The sequence below is a fragment of the Coturnix japonica genome, unplaced genomic scaffold (genome assembly GCF_054131305.1).
Source record: "Coturnix japonica strain WE unplaced genomic scaffold, WE-NBRP24 Scf083, whole genome shotgun sequence".
Lineage (NCBI taxonomy): Eukaryota > Metazoa > Chordata > Aves > Galliformes > Phasianidae > Coturnix > Coturnix japonica.
In genome coordinates this window covers 391936-416987 of record NW_028188986.1, presented here as the reverse complement: position 1 = coordinate 416987, position 25052 = coordinate 391936, and the positions used below count along the sequence as shown (strand labels likewise).

General features: G+C 53.7%; 6 pseudogenes and 2 gene segments (V, D, J or C); 3 read left to right on the top strand and 5 right to left on the bottom strand.

The window, feature by feature from the left end:
- Positions 1 to 1874: 1874 nt before the first annotated feature.
- LOC146751503 (Ig heavy chain V region 6.96 pseudogene) lies at positions 1875 to 2311 on the bottom strand (annotated as a pseudogene).
- A 2146-nt stretch (positions 2312 to 4457) lies between these two features.
- LOC146751502 (Ig heavy chain V region 6.96 pseudogene) lies at positions 4458 to 5124 on the bottom strand (annotated as a pseudogene).
- An 847-nt stretch (positions 5125 to 5971) lies between these two features.
- The window catches only part of LOC107307035 (Ig mu chain C region-like), a 67640-nt gene continuing 48559 nt past the window's right edge, over positions 5972 to 25052 (top strand). The window contains 1 exon segment of the C gene segment in view: positions 5972 to 6317. Within this exon segment, the coding sequence occupies positions 5972 to 6317 (346 nt within the window).
- On the bottom strand, positions 12290 to 12732 carry LOC116652700 (immunoglobulin heavy variable 3-23 pseudogene; annotated as a pseudogene).
- Positions 16979 to 17669, top strand: LOC146751501 (Ig heavy chain V region 6.96 pseudogene; annotated as a pseudogene).
- Positions 18923 to 19353, top strand: LOC146751500 (Ig heavy chain V region 914 pseudogene; annotated as a pseudogene).
- Positions 20166 to 20581, bottom strand: LOC146751499 (Ig heavy chain V region 6.96-like). The segment is given in 1 exon segment: positions 20166 to 20581. A coding segment is annotated over 1 exon segment (414 nt).
- LOC107307034 (Ig heavy chain V region 6.96 pseudogene) lies at positions 23742 to 24184 on the bottom strand (annotated as a pseudogene).

The following is a 25052-nucleotide window of genomic DNA, read 5'->3' as shown; positions in this document are numbered from 1 at the left end:
TGCGACAGGCACCAGGAAAGGGGCTGGAATGGGTCGCTGGTATTACTGGTGCTGGTAGTACCACAAGATACGCGCCAGCGGTGCAGGGCCGTGCCACCATCACGAGGGACAACGGGCAGAGCACAGTGAGGCTGCAGCTGAACAGCCTGAAGGACGAGGACTCGGCCATGTATTACTGCGTCAAAGGTGCTGGTGCTGCTTGTTGGGCTGGTTGTACTTATGAGATCGACGTCGTTCCTGGACTCCAGTCCCTATTTGTGCTGGGCGCTGTGTGCTGGTGCTGGTTGTGCTGGAGCTGCTGATGCATTGACACCGATCCTGGATTGATGGTGTCATCTACCACAGACAGGGGGCAGGAATATCCACATCCACATCAACATCAACATCCACATCCATATCCACAACCACATCCATATCCATGTTTTTATCCACATCCACATCCATATCCATATCCGTCAGCATAACCATAACCATGACCATGCTGATGACTATAACCATGACCATAACCAAGACCATGAAAATATGCAACACCATGACCATAACTTTGTACATGGCCATGACCATGTTGATGACCATGACCATCTGCATCGCAGTATCTGTATCCAGCAGCGACGTCGAACTGGGAAGCAACAGCCCAACCACCACCAGCATAAGCACCTTTGGCGCAGTAATACGTGGCCGAGTCCTCGTCCTTCAGGCTGTTCAGCTGCAGCCTCACTGTGCTCTGCCCGTTGTCCCTCGTGATGGTGGCACGGCCCTGCACCGCCGACCCGTATCTTGTGTAACTACCAGCACCATAAATACCAGCGACGTATTCCAGCCCCTTTCCTGGTGCCTGTCGCACCCACTGCATGGCATAATCACTGAAGGTGAACCCTGAGGCCTTGCAGACGAGGCTGAGGCCTCCTACAGGCCTTGCAGATAAGACTCCATAGAGATCCCATAAGGAACTCATTGAGACACCACAAGGATCCCATTGGCATCACACTGAGTTCCCTTAGAGACGCCATTGACACCCCATTGAGATCCTGAAGAGATTGGATAGAAACCTTATTAAGACCCTACTAAGCACCCACTGAGACCCCATAGAGACCCCAAAGAGACGCAGTGAGGTCAGGGTCCTCACTGAGATCCTACAGGGAAACCATAAAGACCACATTGAGACCCCATAGGGATCTTCATACCCCTGGAGGAGGCCTCATCCTCGTCTGCAAGGCCTCAGGGTTCACCTTCAGCAGTCATGGCATGACGTGGGTGCGACAGGCACCAGGAAAGGGGCTGGAATTCGTTGCTCTTATTAGCAATGATGGTAGTGCCACATTCTACGCGCCGGCGGTGCAGGGCCGTGCCACCATCACGAGGGACAACGGGCAGAGCACAGTGAGGCTGCAGCTGAACAGCCTGAAGGACGAGGACTCGGCCATGTATTACTGCGCCAAAGATGCCTATAGTGGTGGTGCTGGTGCTGGTGCTGCTGGTTATGAGGCTGGTTACATGGACGGCACCTGGGCTCTGATCTCCCAATCTGGGCTCTGGGTGATCGCATTAAATACAGGTACAATATCGATCTCATCAGCATCATCACGGCCCTTCACCATCATGGTGTATTATGTGTCACTACCATCATCCTCAATACCAGCGACCCATTCCAGCTCCTTTCCTGGTGCCTGTTTCACCCAGTGCCTGCCATAACTGCTGATGGGGATGGATCTGGATAAAGATACTACGATTCACATGGTCATGGACATGGTTATCAGCTTGGTCATGGTCATGGTCATGGTCATGGTCATGGTCATGGTCATGGTTATGGGTGTGAAGGCCAAGGACTCGGCCAGCTATTACTGCGCCAAAGGTGATGATGGTGGTGGTGCTTATTATGGTTGTGATGCTGGTTCAATGGATGGCACCTGAGCATTGATCTGCCATTCTGGGCTCAGGTTGATCCCATTAAATCCATTAGAGACGTCGATCTCAGCAGCACCAGCCCAACTACTCCTACCAGCCTCTTTGGCGCAGTAATACATGGCCGAGTCCTCGTCCTTCAGGCTGTTCAGCTGCAGTCTCACTGTGCTCTGCCCGTTGTCCCTCGTGATGGTGGCACGGCCCTTCACTGCTGACCCGAACCATGTGGTTCTACCATCACCAAAACTAATACCAGCTACGAATTCCAGCCCCTTTCCTGGTGCCTGTCGCACCCAGTACATGGTGTAATCACTGAAGGTGAACCCTGAGCCCTTGCAGACGAGGCTGAGGCCTCCTCCAGGCGTGTAGAGGCCGCCTCCAGACTCGTCCAACGTCACGGCCGCCATCAGACCTGTGGGATGGATGGAAAGGATGGAGAAGCGGAGAGCCTTAGATAGATGCCTGTATGGGAACTCAATGCGATTCCTATGAGGTCACTGTGGGGTCTCAATGAGTTCTGAATGGGATCTCTATGGGGTTTTGTCTGTAAGGCCTGGAGGAGGGCTCAGCCTCGTCTGCAAGGCCTCAGGGTTCACCTTCAGCAGTTACGCCATGTACTGGGTGCGACAGGCACCAGGAAAGGGGCTGGAATACGTCGCTGGTATTAATGGTGCTGGTGGTTACACAGAATATGGGCCGGCGGTGAAGGGCCGTGCCACCATCACGAGGGACAACGGGCAGAGCACAGTGAGGCTGCAGCTGAACAGCCTGAAGGACGAGGACTCAGCCACGTATTACTGCGCCAGAGGTTATTGTAGCACTTATTGTGGTTATGATGCTTATAGCATCGACGTCGCTGCTGGATTTAATGGGATCACCCAGAGCCCAGACTGGCAGATCAGAGCCCAGGTGCCGTCCATGTCACCAGCATCATAACCAGCACTATTAGCACTACCACCATTAACACTCTTCATGCTGTGTGTAATCTGGGCAATGGCTGATCACATTCAGTGCAGCAGCAACGTTGATCTCAGAAGCATCCGGCCAACCACCACTATAAGCACCCCTTGTGCAGTAATACATGGCCGAGTCCTCGTCCTTCAGGCTGTTCAGCTGCAGCCTCACTGTGCTCTGCCCGTTGTCCCTCGTGATGGTGGCACGGCCCTTCACCGCTGGCGCGTATCTTGTGGTACTACCATCACACCAAATACCTGAGACCCACTCACACATTTGGGCCACACTGAGACCCCGTAGGGATCCCATAGAGACCACACTGAGGCTCTGTAGTGATCCCATAGAGACAGGGCTGTGCTGCACAACCTTCTGGGGTCGTTTTATGGTCCCGTAAGAGGCACAACCCACTGCCATGCACCGTTTAGGGCTGGTGGCAGCCCCTGGTGTCCCATTGGAGCAACAGCTGCATAGAAAATCTGATAGAAATAGAAGGAAAAGGGACAAAATCAGGCTGGGAAAGAAAACATGGAGCATCACCCACAGCTGCTCCATCTGCCGGCACAGCGCGGGGTTCAGACAGGACTGAAAGAAATGTGGTTTCCTGCCCCAAAATAGAGCTGAGCTGGGCCCAGCTGGGGCTGAGCAGCTGCTGGGGGCTGCTGACAGCATCGAGTGGGTGACAGAGCAGCACAGCAAGGGGATGGAGGGAGATGGGGGTATGAGGAGTCATGGGGGGGCACAGGGATGGATGGGGCAGCGGTACAGGCCTCTATATGGAGGAAGGAGATTTGAGAACCCATAGGGATCCCATAGAGACTACACGGAGACCCTATAGGGATCTTCAGACACCCATAAGAGGGCTCAGCCTCATCTGCAAGGCCTCAGGGTTCACCTTCAGCAGTTATGCCATGTACTGGGTGCGACAGGCACCAGGAAAGGGGCTGGAATGGGTCGCTGGTATTTATGATGATGGTAGTTACACATACTACGCGCCTGCGGTGCAGGGCCGTGCCACCATCACGAGGGACAACGGGCAGAGCACAGTGAGGCTGCAGCTGAACAGCCTGAAGGACGAGGACTCGGCCATGTATTACTGCGCCAAAAATGCCTATAGTGGTGGTGGTGGTAGGGGTTCTGTTGCTTATGGGATTGATGTCGCTGCTGGATACAGATACTACAATGCAGATGGTCATGGCCATGGTTATGGTTATGGTCATAGTCATCAGCATGGTCATGGTCATGGTTATGCTGACAGATATAGATGTGCATATTGATATGTATGTGGATGTTGATGTGGATATGGATATGGATGTGGATATTGATATGGACGTGGATATGGATGTTTATATGGATATGGATGTTGATGTGGATGTGGATATGGATATGGATGTGGATGTGGATGTGGATGTGGATGTGGATATTGATATGGACGTGGATGTGGATGTTTATATGGATATGGATGTTGATGTTGATGTTGATGTGGATGTGGATGTTGATATGGATATGGATGTGGATGTGGATACAGATGTGGATATAGATGTGGATGTGGATACAGATGTGGATGTGGATGTTCCCACCCCTGTCTGTGGTAGATGACACCATCAATCCAGAATCAGCGTAAATGCAATCAACACTGGTTCACACTGTGGGCTCAGCTCCAGCACTTGGGCTCTGAGCTCCCAGTCTTGGCAATGGCTGATCCCATTAAATAGAGCTGAGACGTCGATCTCAGCAGCACCAGCCCAACTACTCCTACCAGCCTCTTTGGTGCAGAAATATGTGGCCGAGTCCTCGTCCTTCAGGCTGTTCAGCTGCAGCCTCACTGTGCTCTGCCCGTTGTCCCTCGTGATGATGGCACGGCCCTTCACCGCTGACCCGAACCATGTGGTTCTACCATCACCAAAACTAATACCAGCTACGAATTCCAGCCCCTTTCCTGGTGCCTGTCGCACCCAGTACATGGTGTAATCACTGAAGTTGAACCCTGAGCCCTTGCAGACGAGGCTGAGGCCTCCTCCCGGCGCGTAGAGGCCGCCTCCAGACTTGTCCAACGTCACGGCCGCCATCAGCCCTGTGGAATGGAAGGATGGAGAAGCGAAGAGCCTTAGAGAGATGTCTGTATAGGAACTCAATGTGATGCCTATGAGGTTGCTGTGGGGTCTCAATGAGGTCCTTATGGGATCTCTATGGGGTTTTGTCTGTAAAGCCTGGAGGAAGGCTCAGCCTCGTCTGCAAGGCCTCAGGGTTCACCTTCAGCAGTTACTCCATGTACTGGGTGCGACAGGCACCAGGAAAGGGGCTGGAATACGTCGCTGGTATTAATGGTGCTGGTGGTTACACAGAATATGGGCCAGCGGTGCAGGGCCGTGCCACCATCACGAGGGACAACGGGCAGAGCACAGTGAGGCTGCAGCTGAACAGCCTGAAGGACGAGGACTCGGCCATGTATTACTGCGCCAGAGGTTATTGTAGCACTTATTGTGGTTATGATGCTTATAGCATCGACGTCGCTGCTGGATTTAATGGGATCACCCAGAGCCCAGACTGGCAGATCAGAGCCCAGGTGCCGTCCATGTAACCAGCCCCATAACCAGCACTATTAGCACTACCACCATTAACACTCTTCATGCTGTGTGTAATCTGGGCAATGGCTGATCACATTCAGTCCAGCAGCAACGTTGATCTCAGAAGCATCCGGCCAACCACCACTATAAGCACCCCTTGTGCAGTAATACATGGCCGAGTCCTCGTCCTTCAGGCTGTTCAGCTGCAGCCTCACTGTGCTCTGCCCGTTGTCCCTCGTGATGGTGGCACGGCCCTTCACTGCTGACCCGTAGTTTGTGCTACTACCATCTTTGTAAATACCAGCGACGTATTCCAGCCCCTTTCCTGGTGCCTGTCGCACCCACATCATGCTATAATCACTGAAGGTGAACCCTGAGCCCTTGCAGACGAGGCTGAGCCTTCCTCCAGGCCTTACAGACAAAACCCAATAGAGATCCCATAGGGACCCCTTTAAGACCCCACAGAGACCTCATAGGCATCGCATTGAGTTCCCATAGAGACATCTCTCTAAGGCTCTCCACTTCTCCATCCTTTCCATCCCACAGGGCTGATGGCGGCCGTGACGTTGGACGAGTCTGGAGGCGGCCTCTACATGCCCAGAGGAGTCCTCAGCCTCGTCTGCAAGGGCTCAGGGTTCACCATCAGCAGTTATGGCATGGGATGGGTGCGACAGGCACCAGGAAAGGGGCTGGAATGGGTCGCTGGTATTAATAGTGCTGCTTATGGTAGTAGCACATACTACGCGCCGGCGGTGCAGGGCCGTGCGACCATCACGAGGGACAACGGGCAGAGCACAGTGAGGCTGCAGCTGAACAGCCTGAAGGACGAGGACTCGGCCATGTATTACTGCGCCAGAGGTTATTATAGTGATGGTTACGCTGCTTATGAGATCGACGTCGCTGCTGGATTTATTGGGATCAGCCATTGCCAAGACTGGGAGCTCCGAGCCCAGGTGCTGGAGCTGAGCCCACAGTGTGAGCCAGTGGTGATTGCATTGATGCTGATCCTGGATTGATGGTGTCATCTACCACAGACAAGGGTGGGAATATCCACATCCACATCCACATTCACATCCATATCAACATCCATATCGACATCAACATCCACATCCACATCCACATCTATATCCACATCCATATCCACATCAATATCCACATCAACCTCTGCATCCCCATCCACATCCATATCTGTCAGCATAACCATAACCATGACCATGACCATGCTGATGACCATGACCATCTGCATCGTAGCGTCTGTATCCAGCAGCGACATCGATCCCATAAGCAACAGAACCCCAACCACTACCAGCACCATAAGCACTTTTGGCGCAGTAATACATGGCCGAGTCCTCGTCCTTCAGGCTGTTCAGCTGCAGCCTCACTGTGCTCTGCCCGTTGTCCCTCGTGATGGTGGCACGGCCCTGCACCGCCGGCGCGTAGTATGTGCTACTACCAGAACCACTAATACCAGCGACCCATTCCAGCCCCTTTCCTGGTGCCTGTCGCACCCAGTACATCTCAAAGCTGCTGAAGGTGAACCCTGAGGCCTTGCAGACGAGGCTGAGCCCTCCTCCAGGGGTATGAAAATCCCTATGGGGTCTCAATGTGGTCTTTGTGGTTTCCCTGTAGGATCTCAGTGAGGACCCTGACCTCACTGCGTCTCTTTGGGGTCTCTATGGGGTCTCAGTGGGTTCTCAGTAGGGTCTCAATGAGGTTTCTATCCAATCTCTTCAGGATCTCAATGGGGTGTCACTGGTGTCTCTAAGGGAACTCAATGCGATGCCTATGGGATCCTTGTGGTGTCTCAATGAGGTCCTTATGGGATCTCTATGGAGTCTTATCTGCAAGGCCTGTAGGAGGCCTCAGCCTCGTCTGCAAGGGCTCAGGGTTCACCTTCAGCAGTTATGGCATGAACTGGGTGCGACAGGCACCAGGAAAGGGGCTGGAATACGTTGCTGGTATTAATGGTGCTGGTAGTACCACAAGATACGCGCCGGCGGTGAAGGGCCGTGCCACCATCACGAGGGACAACGGGCAGAGCACAGTGAGGCTGCAGCTGAACAGCCTGAAGGACGAGGACTCGGCCATGTATTACTGCGCCAGAGGTTATTATAGTGGTGGTTATGCTGCTAATGACATCGACGTCTGTACTGGACTGAATGGGATCAGCCATTGCCCAGACTGGGAGCTCAGAGCCCAGGTGCAGGAGCTGAGCCCACAGTGTGAGTCAGTGTTGATTGCATTGATGCTGGTCGTGGATTGATGGTGTCAGACACCACAACAGGGGTGGGAACATCCACATCCACATCCACATCCACATCCACATCCACATCCACATCCACATCCACATCAACATCCACATCCACATCCACATCAACATCCATATCCATATAAACATCCATATCAGTATCCACATCCATACCAAATCTTTCAGTGTAACCATAACCATAACCATGACCATCTGCATTGTAGTATCTGTATCCAGCAGCGACATCGATCCCATAAGCAACATAACCCCAACCACTACCAGCACCATAAGCATCTTTGGTGCAGTAATACATGGCCGAGTCCTCGTCCTTCAGGCTGTTCAGCTGCAGCCTCACTGTGCTCTGCCCGTTGTCCCTCGTGATGGTGGCACGGCCCTGCACCGCTGGCGCGTAGTATGTGCTACCACTACTATAACTAATACCAGCGACCCATTCCAGCCCCTTTCCTGGTGCCTGTCGCACCCAGTACATCTCAAAGCTGCTGAAGGTGAACCCTGAGCCCTTGCAGACGAGGCTGAGGCCTCCTCCAGGCGCGTAGAGGCCGCCTCCGGACTCATCCAACGTCACAGCCGCCATTAGACCTGTGGGATGGAAGGGATGGAGGGGGTTAATGTAGCCGCCAACTCAAGGCCTCACAGAGCTGGACCTAACTGAGACCCCACAGGGATCCCATGGAGATCCAACTGATAACCCATAGGGATCATATAGTCACCACACTGAGACCCCACAGGGATCCCACTGAGATCACACATACACCCTACAGTAATCCCATAGAGACCACACTGAGACCCCATAGGGATCTTCAGACACCCACAGGAGGGCTCAGGCTCATCTGCAAGGCCTCAGGGTTCACCTTCAGTGATAAAGGCATGATGTGGGTGCGACAGGCACCAGGAAAGGGGCTGGAATGGGTCGCTGGTATTAGCTATGATGGTAGTGAGACAGAATATGGTCCAGCGGTGCAGGGCCGTGCCACCATCACGAGGGACAACGGGCAGAGCACAGTGAGGCTGCAGCTGAACAGCCTGAAGGACGAGGACTCGGCCATGTATTACTGCGCCAAAGAAGCTGGTGGTGGTTGGGATGCTGCTAATGGGATCGGCGTCACTGCTGGATTTAATAGGATCAGCTACTGCCCAGACTGGGATCTTAGAGCTCGTGGTCATGGTCATGGTTATCAGCACGGTTATGGTTATCAGCCATCACTGAGACCCAATGGGGACCCTATATGGACACAGTAGGTCAGGACCCACCTATTGCTGCCCCAAAGCTTCTTGTGGTGCTGGTTGTGCTGGTTGTGCTCATCGTATGGACGTCACTGCTGGATTTAATGGGATCAACCTGAGCCCAGAATGGCAGAGCAGAGCACAGGTGGCGTCCATGTAACCAGCATCATAACCAGCACCACAATAACCACCAGCACCAGCACCACCATCAGCATGTTTGGCGCAGTAATACATGGCTGAGTCCTCGTCCTTCAGGCTGTTCAGCTGCAGCCTCACTGTGCTCTGCCCGTTGTCCCTCGTGATGGTGGCACGGCCCTGCACCACCGGCGCGTAGTATGTGTAACTACCATCATTCTGAATACCAGTGACCCATTGCGGCCCCTTTCCTGGTGCCTGTCGCACCCACTGCATGGCATAACTGCTGAAGGTGAACCCTGAGCCCTTGCAGACGAGGCTGAGGCCTCCTATGGGTGTCTGGAGATCCCTATGGGGTCTCAGTGTGGTCTCTGTTGGATCCCTATGGGGTCTCAGTGGGTTTTCAGTAGGGTCTTAATGAGGTTTCTATCCATTCTCTTCAGGATCTCAATAGGGTCTCAATGATATCTCTAAGGGAACTCAATGTGATGCCTATGGGATCATTGTGGTGTCTCAATGAGTTCCTTATGGGATCTCTATGGAGTCTAATCTGCAAGGCCTGTAGGAGGCCTCAGCCTCGTCTGCAAGGCCTCAGGGTTCACCTTCAGCAGTTATGCCATGTACTGGGTGCGACAGGCACCAGGAAAGGGGCTGGAATATGTCGCTGGTATTAATGGTGCTGGTAGTACCACAAGATACGCGCCAGCAGTGAAGGGCCGTGCCACCATCACGAGGGACAACGGGCAGAGCACAGTGAGGCTGCAGCTGAACAGCCTGAAGGACGAGGACTCGGCCATGTATTACTGCGCCAAACGTGCTGATGGTGGTAGTGGTTGGGCTGGTGCTACTAAGATCAACGTGGCTGCTGGATTTAATGGGAACAGCCATTGCCCAGACTGGGAGCTCAGAGCCCAGGGCTGGAGCTGAGCCATCAGTGTGAGCCAGTGTCGATCACATCGATGCTGATCCTGGATTGATGGTGTCAGACACCACAACAGGGGTGAGAACATCCACATCCACATCCACATCAACATCCATATCCACATCCACATCCACATCAACACCCATATCCATATAAACATCCATATCCACGTCCATATCTATATCCACATCCATATCCATATCCACATCAACATCCATATCCATATCCACATCCACATCAACATCAACATCAATATCCATATCCATATCCATATCCACATCAACATCCACATACATATCAATATGCACATCTATATCTGTCAGCATAACCATGACCATGACCATGCTGATGACTATGAACATAACCATAACCATGGCCATGACCATCTGCATTGTAGTATCTGTATCCAGCAGCGACATCAATCCCATAAGCAACAGAACCCCAACCACTACCAGCACCATAAGCACTTTTGGTGCAGTAATACATGGCCGAGTCCTCGTCCTTCAGGCTGTTCAGCTGCAGCCTCACTGTGCTCTGCCCGTTGTCCCTCGTGATGGTGGCACGGCCCTTCACCGCCGGTGCGTAGTATGTGCTACCACCACCACTACTAATACCAGCGACCCATTCCAGCCCCTTTCCTGGTGCCTGTCGCACCCAGTACATCTCAAAGCTGCTGAAGGTGAACCCTGAGCCCTTGCAGACGAGGCTGAGCCCTCCCACGACCTCCACTGAGATCCCATTCAGACCCCACAATGTCTCCATAGGGAGCAGGTTCAGATCTCATAGAGACCCCACTGAGGTCTCATAGAGACTATGCTGAGCCCCCATGGAGACTCAGTAGAGATCACATAGAGACCCCATAGAGATCCATGGAGACTCCACTAAGATCTCAGAAGGGATGGAGATGGAGATGGATACGGTGATGCAGATGGTTGTGGTTATGAACATGGACATGGATATTTATATGGGTATCTGTCCAGCAATGGGGCTGGTGGAAATGATGGACCCATGGGATGGGGTTGGGCCTCAGTGGGGCCTCTTTGTGGTCTCTATGAGGACCCTATGGGGCATCCAAATGGGTTTGTGTGGCGCAAGACCCCAGTGACAGACCCTGGTGTCCCAATGGAGCAACAGCTGCAAAGAAAAGCTGATAAAAATAGAAGGAAAAGGGACAAAATCAGGCTGGGAAAGCCAACGTGGCGCATCACCCACAGCTGCTCCATCTGCCGGCACAGCGCAGGGTTCAGACGGGACTGAAAGAAATTTTGGTTTCCTGCCCCAAAATAGAGCTGAGCCGGGCCCAGCTGGGGCTGAGCAGCTGCTGGGGGCTGCTGACAGCATCGAGTGGGTGACAGAGCAGCACAGCATGGGGATGGAGGGAGATGGGGGTATGAGGAGTCATGGGGGGACACAGGGATGGATGGGGTGGTGGTACAGGCTTCTATATGGAGGAAGGAGATTTGAGAACCCCATAGGGATCCCATAGAGACCACACTGAGACCCCATAGGGATCTTCAGACAACCATAAGAGGGCTCAGCCTCATCTGCAAGGGCTCAGGGTTCACCTTCAGCAGTTATGCCATGTACTGGGTGCGACAGGCACCAGGAAAGGGGCTGGAATGGGTCGCTGGTATTGATGATGATGGTAGTCCCACATACTACGCGCCGGCGGTGAAGGGCCGTGCCACCATCACGAGGGACAACGGGCAGAGCACAGTGAGGCTGCAGCTGAGCAGCCTGAAGGACGAGGACTCGGCCATGTATTACTGCGCCAGAGGTTATTGTAGCACTTATTGTGGTTATGATGCTTATAACATCAACGTCACTGCTGGATTTAATGGGATCACCCAGAGCCCACAATGGCTGATCAGAGCCCAGGTGCCGTCCATGTCACCAGCCTCATAACCAGCACTATTAGCACTACCACCATTAACACTCTTCGGGCAGTGTGTAATCGGGGCAATGGCTGATCACATTCAGTGCAGCAGCAACGTTGATCTCAGAAGCATCTGGCCAACCACCACTATAAGCACCCCTTGTGCAGTAATACATGGCCGAGTCCTCGTCCTTCAGGCTGTTCAGCTGCAGCCTCACTGTGCTCTGCCCGTTGTCCCTTGTGATGGTGGCACGGCCCTTCACTGCTGTCCCGTAGTTTGTGCTACTACCATCTTTGTAAATACCAGCGACGTATTCCAGCCCCTTTCCTGGTGCCTGTCGCACCCACATCATGCCATAATCACTGAAGGTGAACCCTGAGGCCTTGCAGACGAAGCTTTGCTGCCCCAAAGCTTCTTGTGGTGCAGGTTGTGCTGGTTGTGCTCATCGTATGGACGTCACTGCTGGATTTAATGGGATCAACATGAGCCCAGAATGGCAGAGCAGAGCACAGGTGGCGTCCATGTAACCAGCAGCATAACCAGCACCACAAAAACCACCAGCACCAGCACCACCATCAGCATGTTTGGCGCAGTAATACGTGGCCGAGTCCTCGTCCTTCAGGCTGTTCAGCTGCAGCCTCACTGTGCTCTGCACGTTGTCCCTCGTGATGGTGGCACGGCCCTGCACCACCGGTGCGTACCATGTGCTACCACCATCATACCTAATACCAGCGACGTATTCCAGCCCCTTTCCTGGTGCCTGTCGCACCCATCCCATGCCATAACTGCTGAAGGTGAACCCTGAGGCCTTGCAGACGAGGCTGACGGCTCCTCCAGGCGTGTAGAGGCCGCCTCCGGACTCGTCCAACGTCACGGCCGCCATTAGACCTGTGGGATGGATGGGATGGAGGGGGTTAATGGAACTGACAACTCAAGGCCACACTTAGCCGGGCCACACTGAGACCCCATAGGAATCCCATAGAGACCACACTGAGACCCCAAAGGGATCCCATAGAGACCCAACTGATAATCCATAGGGATCATATAGAGACCACACTGAGACCCTACAGGGATCCCATGGAGACCCCAACTGAGAACCCATAGAGACCACACTGAGACTCCATAGGGATGCCACTGAGGTCAAACATAGACCACATAGGGAACCCATAGAGACCACACTGAGACCCCATAGGGATCTTCAGACACCCAGAGGAGGCCTCAGCCTCGTCTGCAAGGCCTCAGGGTTCACCTTCAGTGATTATACCATGCAGTGGGTGCGACAGGCACCAGGAAAGGGGCTGGAATGGGTCGCTAGTATTAGGAATGATGGTGGTAACACAGTGTATGGGCCAGCAGTGGAGGGCCGTGCCACCATCATGAGGGACAACGGGCAGAGCACAGTGAGGCTGCAGCTGAACAGCCTGAAGGACGAGGACTCGGCCTTATATTACTGCACCAAATGTGCTTATGCTGGTGGTTGTGATGATGCTTATAGCATCGACGTCACTGCTGGATTTAATGGGATCAACCTGAGCCCAGAATGGCAGATCAGAGCACAGGTGGCGTCCTTGTCACCAGCCTCATCACCAGCACTATTAGCACTATAACCATAAGCACCTTTGGCGCAGTAATACGTGGCCGAGTCCTCGTCCTTCATGCTGTTCAGCTGCAGCCTCACTGTGCTCTGCCCGTTGTACCTCGTGATGGTGGCACGGCCCTTCACCGCCGGCGCGTAGTATGTGCTACTACCAGCACCATTAATACCAGCGACCCATTCCAGCCCCTTTCCTGGTGCCTGTCGCACCCACAACATGCCATAATCGCTGAAGGTGAACCCTGAGCCCTTGCAGACGAGGCTGAGCCCTTTTCCAGCTGTCTGAAGATCCCTATGGGGTCTCAATGTGGTCTCTATGGGATCCCTATCAAGTCTCAGTGTGGTCTCTATGGTTTTCCAACTGGGTCTCATTGTGGTCTCTATGGGATTGTTATGGTGTCTCCATGACATCCCTATGGTTCTCAATGGGGTCTCGTTTGTAAGGCCTCTAGGAGGGCTCAGCCTCGTCTGCAAGGGCTCAGGGTTCACCTTCAGTGATTATGGCATGGGATGGGTGCGACAGGCACCAGGAAAGGGGCTGGAATACGTCGCTGGTATTGAGGATGATGGTAGTCCCACATTCTACATGCCGGCGGTGCAGGGCCGTGCCACCATCACGAGGGACAACGGGCAGAGCACAGTGAGGCTGCAGCTGAACAGCCTGAAGGACGAGGACTCGGCCACGTATTACTGCGCCAGAGGTTATGATAGTGGTGGTTACACTGCTTATGAGATCGACGTCGCTGCTGGATTTAATGGGATCAACCATTGCCCAGACTGGGAGCTCAGAGCCCAAGTGCTGGAGCTGAGCCCACAGTGTAAGTCAGTGTCGATCACATCGATGCTGATCCTGGATTGATGGTGTCAGACACCACAGACAGCGGGGGGAATATCCACATCCACATCAACATCCGCATCCATATCCATATAAACATCCATATCAACATCAACATCCATATCCACATCCACATCCATATCCATATCAACATCCATAGCAACATCCACATCAACATCCACATCAATATCCATATCCATATCCACGTCCATATCAATATCTACATCCATATCCATATCCATCAGCATAACCATAACCATGACCATGACCATTACTATAACCATGACCATAACCAAGACCATGAGTATATCCAATGCCATGACCATAACTGTGTTCATTACCATGACCATGACAATAACCGTGTCCATAACCATGACCATAACCATGACCACGACCATCTGCATCGTACTATCCCTACCCACACCCATCCCCACACACTGTGTGACACTTCACCTCCCAGCTCCCATTCTGGGCAATGGCTGATCCCATTAAATCCACGAGTGACGTTGATCTCATCAGCAGCAGGCCAACCACCGTGAACACATTTGGTGCAGTAATACGTGGCCGAGTCCTCGTCCTTCAGGCTGTTCAGCTGCAGCCTCACTGTGCTCTGCCCGTTGTCCCTCGTGATGGTGGCACGGCCCTTCACTGCCGGTGCGTAGTATGTGCTACCACCACCACTACTAATACCAGCGACCCATTCCAGCCCCTTTCCTGGTGCCTGTCGCACCCAGTACATCTCAAAGCTGCTGAAGGTGAACCCTGAGCCCTTGCAGACGAGGCTGAGCCCTCCCACAACCTCCACTGAGATCCCATTCAGACCCCACAATGTCTCCATAGGGAGCAGGTTCAGATCTCATAGAGACCCCACTGAGATCTCATAGAGACTATGCTGAGCCCCCATGGAGACTCAGTAGAGATCCCATAGGCACACCATAGAGATCCATGGAGACTCCACTGAGATCTCAGAAGGGATGGAGATGGATACGGTGATACAGATGGTCGTGGTTATGAACATGGACATGGATATTTATATGGGTATATGTACAGCAATGGGGCTGGTGGAAATGATGGACCCATGGGATGGGGTTGGGCCTCAGTGGGGCCTCTCTGGGGTCTCTATGAGGACCCTATGGGGCATCCAAATGGGTTTGTGTGGCGCAAGCCCCCCAGTGACAGACCCTGGTGTCCCAATGGAGCAACAGCTGCATAGAAAATCTGATAGAAATAGAAGGAAAAGGGACAAAATCAGGCTGAGAAAGACAACGTGGAGCATCACCCACAGCTGCTCCATCTGCCGGCACAGCGCGGGGTTCAGACAGGACTGAAAGAAATGTGGTTTCCTGCCCCAAAATAGAGCTGAGCTGGGCCCAGCTGGGGCTGAGCAGCTGCTGGGGGCTGCTGACAGCATCGAGTGGGTGACAGAGCAGCACAGCATGGGGATGGAGGGAGATGGGGGTATGAGGAGTCATGGGGGGACACAGGGATGGATGGGGCGGCTGTGCAGGCTTCTATATGGAGGAAGGAGATTTGAGAACCCCATAGGGATCCCATAGAGACCACACGGAGACCCTATAGGGATCTTCAGACAATCATACGAGGGCTCAGCCTCATCTGCAAGGCCTCAGGGTTCACCTTCAGCAGTTATGGCATGGGATGGGTGCGACAGGCACCAGGAAAGGGGCTGGAATATGTCGCTGGTATTAATAGTGGTGGTAGTACCACAAGATACGCGCCGGCGGTGCAGGGCCGTGCCACCATCACGAGGGATAACGGGCAGAGCACAGTGAGGCTGCAGCTGAACAGCCTGAAGGACGAGGACTCGGCCATGTATTACTGCACCAAAAGTGCTGGTGGTGGTTGGGGTTATGAGGCTGGTTACATGGACGGCACCTGGGCTCTAATGTCCAGTATTATGGCCATGGTTATCAGCCCAGAATGGCAGATCAGAGCCCAGGTGGTGTCCATGTAACCAGCCTCATCACCAGCACCATAAGCAGCAGCGTACCAACCATCAGCACGTTTGGTGCAGTAATACATGGCCGAGTCCTCGTCCTTCAGGCTGTTCAGCTGCAGCCTCACTGTGCTCTGCCCGTTGTCCCTCGTGATGGTGGCACGGCCCTTCACCGCCGGCGCGTAGTATGTGCTACTACCAGCACCATTAATACCAGCGACCCATTCCAGCCCCTTTCCTGGTGCCTGTCGCACCCACTGCATGGCATAACTGCTGAAGGTGAACCCTGAGGCCTTGCAGACGAGGCTGAGCCCTCCTATGGGTGTCTGGAGATCCCAACAGGGTCTCAGTGTCATCTCTGTTGGATCCCTATGGGGTCTCAGTGGGTTCTCAGTAGGGTCTCAATGAGGTTTCTATCCATTCTCTTCAGGATCTCAATGGGGTGTCAATGGTGTCTCTTAGGGAACTCAATGCGTTGCCTATTGGGTTGCTAAGGACTCTCCATGATGTCCCAATGGGATCTCTATGGGGTCTCTACAGGGTCACTATGGGGTTTCAGTGACATCACTTGGGTTCTCAATGACATCTCAGTAGGTCTCTATATGGTCGTTGTGGGGTGTCAATGGTATCCCTATGGGGTCTCAGTGTGGTCTCTATGGGATCCCTTTATGGTCCCACAGGCCCAGCTCTGTGAGGCCTTGAGTTGGCGGCTACATCAACCCTCTCCATCCCTTCCATCCCACATGTCTAATGGCGGCCGTGACAATGGACGAGTCCGGAGGTGGCCTCTACGCACCTGGAGGAGGCCTCAGCCTCGTCTGCAAGGGCTCAGGGTTCACCTTCAGCAGCTTTGACATGTTCTGGGTGCGACAGGCACCAGGAAAGGGGCTGGAATGGGTCACTGGTATTAGCAGTCCTAGTGGCAGTAGCAAATACTACTCGCCGGTGGTGCAGGGCCGTGCCACCATCACGAGGGACAACGGGCAGAGCACAGTGAGGCTGCAGCTGAACAGCCTGAAGGACGAGGACTCGGCCATGTATTACTGCGCCAAAAATGCCTTTAGTGGTGGTGGTGGTGCTGGTGCTGCTGGTGATGAGGCTGGTTACATGGACGCCACCTGGGCTCTGATCTGCCATACTGGGCTCTGGGTGATTCCATTAAATCCAGCATCGACCTCGATCCTATCAGCATAATCATAACCACCAGCATAAGCACATTTGGCGCAGTAATACGTGGCCGAGTCCTCGTCCTTCAGGCTGTTCAGCTGCAGCCTCACTGTGCTCTGCCCGTTGTCCCTCGTGATGGTGGCACGGCCCTGCACCACCGGCGCGTAGTATGTGTAACTACCATCATTCTGAATACCAGCGACCCATTGCGGCCCCTTTCCTGGTGCCTGTCGCACCCAGAACATGGGATAACTGCTGAAGGTGAACCCTGAGCCCTTGCAGACGAGGCTGAGGCCTCCTATGGGTGTCTGGAGATCCCTATGGGGTCTCAGTGTGGTCTCTGTTGGATCCCTATGGGGTCTCAGTGGGTTCTCAGTAGGGTCTTAATGAGGTTTCTATCCATTCTCTTCAGGATCTCAATAGGGTCTCAATGATATCTCTAAGGGAACTCAATGTGATGCCTATGGGATCATTGTGGTGTCTCAATGAGGTCCTTATGGGATCTCTATGGAGTCTTATCTGCAAGGCCTGTAGGAGGCCTCAGCCTTGTCTGCAAGGCCTCAGGGTTCACCTTCAGCAGTTATGCCATGCAGTGGGTGCGACAGGCACCAGGAAAGGGGCTGGAATGGGTCGGTGGTATTAATGATGCTGGTAGTAGCACATACTACGCGCCGGCGGTGCAGGGCCGTGCCACCATCACGAGGGACAACGGGCAGAGCACAGTGAGGCTGCAGCTGAACAGCCTGAAGGACGAGGACTCGGCCATGTATTACTGCGCCAAAGGTGCTTATGGTTATAGTGCTAATAGTGCTGGTGACGATGCTGGTGACATGGACACCACCTGTGCTCTGATCTGCCATTCTGGACTCATGTTGATCCCATTAAATCCAGCAGTGACATCCATACGATGAGCACAACCAGCACAACCAGCACCACAAGAAGCTTTGGGGCAGCAATAGGTGGGTCCTGACCTACTGTGTCCATATAGGGTCCCCATTGGGACTCACTGATGGCTGATAACCATAACCATGCTGATAACCTCTCCCAGTCTGGGCTGTGGGTGATTCCATTAAATCCAGCAGCCACGTTGATGCAATGAACACAACCAGCCCAAGCACCACTACCAGCATGTTTGGTGCAGTAATACATGGCCGAGTCCTCGTCCTTCAGGCTGTTCAGCTGCAGCCTCACTGTGCTCTGCCCGTTGTCCCTTGTGATGGTGGCACGGCCCTTCACTGCTGTCCCGTAGTTTGTGCTACTACCATCTTTGTAAATACCAGCGACGTATTCCAGCCCCTTTCCTGGTGCCTGTCGCACCCACTGGATGCCATAATCACTGAAGATGAACCCTGAGGCCTTGCAGACGAAGCTGAGCCTTCCTCCAGGCCTTACAGACAAAACCCCATAGAGATCCCATAAGGACCTGATTGAGACCCCACAGCAACCTCATAGGCATCGCATTGAGTTCCTATAGAGACATCTCTCTAAGGTTCTTCACTTCTCCATCCTTTCCATCCCACAGGTCTAATGGCGGCTGTGACCTTGGATGAGTCCGGAGGCGGCCTCTACACGCCCGGAGGAGGCCTCAGCCTCGTCTGCAAGGGCTCAGGGTTCACCTTCAGTGATCATGCCATGCAGTGGGTGCGACAGGCACCAGGAAAGGGGCTGGAATGGGTTGCTGGAATTGAGGATGATGGTGACACATTCTACGCACCGGCGGTGAAGGGCCGTGCCACCATCACGAGGGACAACGGGCAGAGCACAGTGAGGCTGCAGCTGAACAGCCTGAAGGACGAGGACTCGGCCACATATTTCTGCACCAAAGAGGCTGGTAGGAGTAGTTGGGCTGGTGCTGCTGAGATCGACGCCGCTGCTGGATTTAATGGGATCAACCTGAGCCCAGAATGGCAGATCAGAGCCCAGCTGCCATCCATTGAACCAGCATCACAACCATAATAAGCACCACCACCATCGTCACCTTTGGTGCAGTAATTGCTGGCTGAGTCCTTGGCCTTCACACCCATAACCATGACCATGACCATGACCATGACCATGACCATGACCAAGCTGATAACCATGTCCATGACCATGTGAATCATAGTATCTTTATCCAGATCCATACCCATCAGCACTTATGGCAGGCTCTGGGTGCGACAGGCACCAGGAAAGTGGCTGGAATACGTCGCTGGTATTGAGGATGATGGTAGTGACACATAATACACCGTGATGGTGAAGGGCTGTGATGATGCTGATGAGATTGATATTGTACCTGTATTTAATGGGATCACCCTGAGCCCAGATTGGGAGATCAGAGCCCAGGTGCCGTCCATGTAACCAGCCTCATAACCAGCAGCACCAGCACCAGCACCACCACTACTATAGGCATCTTTGGCGCAGTAATACATGGCCGAGTCCTCGTCCTTCAGGCTGCTCAGCTGCAGCCCCACTGTGCTCTGCCCGTTGTCCCTTGTGATGGTGGCACGGCCCTTCACTGCTGGCATGTAGAATGTGCCACCATCACCCTTAATACCACCCACCCATTCCAGCCCCTTTCCTGGTGCCTGTCGCACCCAGTACATGGCGTAACTGCTGAAGGTGAACTCTGAGCCCTTGCAGACGAGGCTGAGGCCTCCTCTTGTGATCCCGTTAAATCCAGCAGTGACGTCCATACGATGAGCACAACCAGCACAACCAGCACCACAAGAAGCTTTGGGGCAGCAATAGGTGGGCCCTGACCTACTGCGTCCATATAGGGTCCCCATTGGGTCTCAATGATGACTGATAACCATGACCATGCTGATAACCATGGCCATAATACTGGACATTAGAGACCAGGTGCTGTCCATGTAACCAGCCCCATAACCCCAACCACTATAGGCATGTTTGGCGCAGTAATACATGGCCGAGTCCTCGTCCTTCAGGCTGTTCAGCTGCAGCCTCACTGTGCTCTGCCCGTTGTCCCTCGTGATGGTGGCACGGCCCTGCACCGCCGGCGCGTAGTATGTGTATCTACCATCTTTGTAAATACCAGCGACCCATTCCAGCCCCTTTCCTGGTGCCTGTCGCACCCAGTACATCTCAAAGCTGCTGAAGGTGAACCCTGAGGCCTTGCAGACGAGGCTGAGGCCTCCTCCAGGCGTGTAGAGGCCGCCTCCGCACTCGTCCAATGTCACGGCCGCCATTAGACCTGTGGGATGGAAGGATGGAGATGGTTGACAGAGCCGACAACTCAAGGCCTCACAGAGCTGGGCCACACTGAGAACCCATAGTAATCCCATAGAGACCATACTGAGACCCCAAAGGGATCCCATGGAGACCCCAACTGAGAACCCATAGAGACCACATTGAGACCCCATAGGGATCTTATAGAGATCACACTGAGACTCCATAGGGATCCCACTGAGATCAAACATAGACCACATAGGGACCCCATAGAGACCACATTGAGACCCTATAGGGATCTTCAGACACCTACAGGAGGCCTCAGGCTCGTCTGCAAGGCCTCAGGGTTCACCATCAGTGATTATGCCATGCAGTGGATGCGAAAGGCACCAGGAAAGGGGCTGGAATGGGTCGCTGGTATTAGCTATGATGGTAGTGAGACAGAATATGGTCCAGCATTGCAGGTCCGTGCCACCATCACGAGGGACAACGGGCAGAGCACAGTGAGGCTGCAGCTGAACAGCCTGAAGGACGAGGACTCGGCCATGTATTACTGCGCCAAAGAAGCTGGTGGTGGTTGGGGTGCTGCTAATGGGATCAACATCGCTGCTGGATTTAATAGGATCAGCTACTGCCCAGACTGGGATCTCAGAGCTCATGGTCATGGTCTTGGTTATGGTCATGGTTATCAGCATGGTCATGGTTATCAGCCATCAATGAGACCCTATATGGACACAGTAGGTCAGGACCCACCTATTGCTGCCCCAAAGCTTCTTGTGGTGCTGGTTGTGCTGGTTGTGCTCATCGTATGGACGTCACTGCTGGATTTAATGGGATCAACCTGAGCCCAGAATGGCAGATCAGAGCACAGGTGGGATCCATCCAACCAACCTCATCACCACAACAGTTATTACCACCACTACCAGCATATTTGGAGCAGTAATATATGGCCGCGTCCTTGTCCTTCAGAATATGGTCCAGCGGTGCAGGGCCGTGCCACCATCACGAGGGACAACGGGCAGAGCACAGTGAGGCTGCAGCTGAACAGCCTGAAGGACGAGGACTCGGCCATGTATTACTGCGCCAGAGGTTATAATAGTGGTGGTTACGCTGCTGGATTTAATGGGATCAGCCATTGCCCAGACTGGGAGCTCAGAGCCCAGGTGCTGGAGCTGAGCCCACAGTGTGAGCCAGTGTCGATCGCATCAATGCTGATCCTGGATTGATGGTGTCAGAAACCACAGACAGCGGTGGGAATATCCACATCCACATCAACATCCACATCCACATCCACATCCATATCCATATCCGTCAGCATAACCATAACCGTGACCATGATCATACTGATGACTATGACCACGACCATAACCATGACTATAACCATTAACATAACCAAGTCCATGAGCCTATCCAAGACCATGACCATAACTGTCTTTATGACCATGACCATGACCATGCTGATGACCATGACCATCTGCATCGCAGTATCTGTATCCAGCAGCGACGTCGATCTCAGAAGCACCAGCCAAACCAACACTATCACCTCTGGCGCAGTAATACATGGCTGAGTCCTCGTCCTTCAGGCTGTTCAGCTGCAGCCTCACTGTGCTCTGCCCGTTGTGCCTCGTGATGGTGGCACGGCCCTGCACCGCCGGCGCGTAGTATGTGCCACTACCAGCAGCAGCACTATTAATACCACCGACCCATTCCAGCCCCTTTCCTGGTGCCTGTCGCACCCAGAACATGCCATAATCACTGAAGGTGAACCCTGAGCCCTTGCAGACGAGGCTGAGACCACCTTTGTATGTTTAAAGATCCATATGTGGTCTCATTGTTGGTCTCTATGGGATCCTTGTGGGGTCTCAACAAGGTCCATATGGGACCTCTATGGGGTCACGACTGCAAGGCCCAGAGGAGGCCTCAGCCTCGTCTGCAAGGCCTCAAGGTTCACCTTCAGCGATAATGGCATGATGTGGGTGCGACAGGCACCAGGAAAGGGGCTGGAATACGTCGCTGGTATTGATAGTGCTGCTGCTGGTAGTTACACATACTACACGCCGGCGGTGAAGGGCCGTGCCACCATCACGAGGGACAACGGGCAGAGCACAGTGAGGCTGCAGCTGAACAGCCTGAAGGACGAGGACTCGGCCACGTATTACTGTGCCAAATATACTGGTGGTGGTGGTAATAATTGTTGTGGTTATGATGCTGGTTACATGGACGCCACCTGGGCTCTGATCTGCCATTCTGGGCTCAGGTTGATGCCATTAAATCCAGCAGTGACGTCCATATGATGAGCTCAACCAGCCCTCCTGTTGGGCCCTGGACTGAGAGAGGCCCCAGTGGGGTCTCCATGGAGTCAGTGTGAGACATCAGTGGGGTTTGTATGGGATCTGAAGGGGATCTCTATGGAATTCCTGGGGGTTCCCTTTGAGACCTGTGAGAAACCTCTATGCTCCCCATGGAGCAACAGCTGCAAAGAAAAGCTGATAAAAATAGAAGGAAAAGGGACAAAATCAGGCTGGGAAAGACAACATGGAGCATCACCCACAGCTGCTCCATCTGCCGGCACAGCGCGGGGTTCAGATAGGACTGAAAGAAATGTGGTTTCCTGCCCCAAAATAGAGCTGAGCTGGGCCCAGCTGGGGCTGAGCAGCTGCTGGGGGCTGCTGACAGCATTGAGTGGGTGACAGAGCAGCACAGCATGGGGATGGAGGGAGATGGGGGTATGAGGAGTCATGGGGGGGCACAGGGATGGATGGGGCAGCGGTACAGGCTTCTATATGGAGGAAGGAGATTTGAGAACCCCATAGGGATCCCATAGAGACCACATGGAGACCCTATAGGGATCTTCAGACACCCATAAGAGGGCTCAGCCTCATCTGCAAGGGCTCAGGGTTCACCTTCAGCAGTTATGGCATGGGATGGGTGCGACAGGCACCAGGAAAGGGGCTGGAATGGGTCGCTGGTATTGATAATGATGGTAGTTACACATACTACGCGCCGGCGGTGCAGGGCCGTGCCACCATCACGAGGGACAACGGGCAGAGCACAGTGAGGCTGCAGCTGAACAGCCTGAAGGACGAGGACTCGGCCATGTATTACTGCGCCAGAGATGCTTATAGTGGTGCTGATGGTGCTTCTGAGATCGACACCAAAGAGGCTGGTGCTGGTTGTGGTGTTGCTGGCCATGCTGGTTATAAGGCTGGTTTGATGGGCGGCACCCAGGCTCTGATCTGCCATTCCAGGCTCATGTTGATCCCATTAAATCCAGCAGCGATGTTGATCCTATAAGCACAAGCACCACAACCACCATAAGCATCTTTGGCGCAGTAATACGTGGCCGAATCCTCGTCCTTCAGGCTGTTCAGCTGCAGCCTCACTGTGCTCTGCCCGTTGTCCCTCGTGATGGTGGCACGGCCTTTCACTGCTGTCCCGTAGTTTGTGCTACTACCATCTTTGTAAATACCAGCAACGTATTCCAGCCCCTTTCCTGGTGCCTGTCGCACCCACATCATGCCATAATCACTGAAGGTGAACCCTGAGCCCTTGCAGACGAGGCTGAGGCCTCCTCCAGGCACGTAGAGGCCGCCTCCGGACTCGTCCAACGTCACGGCCGTCATTAGACCTGTGGGATGGAAGGATGGAGATGGTTGATGGAGCCAACAAGTCAAGGCCTTACAGAGCCGGGCCACACTGAGACCCCACAGGGATCCCATAGAGACCACACTGAGACCCCACAGGGATCCCATAGAGACCCAACTGATAATCCATAGGGATCATATAGAGACCACACTGAGACCCTACAGGGATCCCATGGAGATCCAACTGAGGACCCATAGAGACCACACTGAGACTCCATAGGGATCTTCAGACACCCAGAGGAGGCCTCAGCCTCGTCTGCAAGGGCTCAGGGTTCACCTTCAGTGATTATACCATGTACTGGGTGCGACAGGCACCAGGAAAGGGGCTGGAATGGGTCGCTGGTATTGATAGTGCTGCTTATGGTAGTGGCACATACTACGCACCATCTGTGAAGGGCCGTGCCACCATCACGAGGGACGACGGGCAGAGCACAGTGAGGCTGCAGCTGAACAGCCTGAAGGATGAGGACTCGGCCATGTATTACTGCGCCAAAGCTGCTGATGGTTGGTACGCTGCTGCTTATGGTGCTGGTTATGAGGCTGGTTACATGGACGCAACCTGTGCTCTGCTCTGCCATTCTGGGCTCAGGTTGATCCCATTAAATCCAGCAGTGACGTCCATACGATGAGCACAACCAGCACAACCAGCACCACAAGAAGCTTTGGGGCAGCAATAGGTGGGCCCTGACCTACTGTGTCCATATAGGGTCCCCACTGGGTCTCACTAATGGCTGATAACCATGACCATAACCATACTGATAACCTCTCCCAGTCCGGGTTATGGGTGATTCCATTAAATCCAGCAGGCACGTTGATGCAATGAGCACAACCAGCCCAACCACCACTATA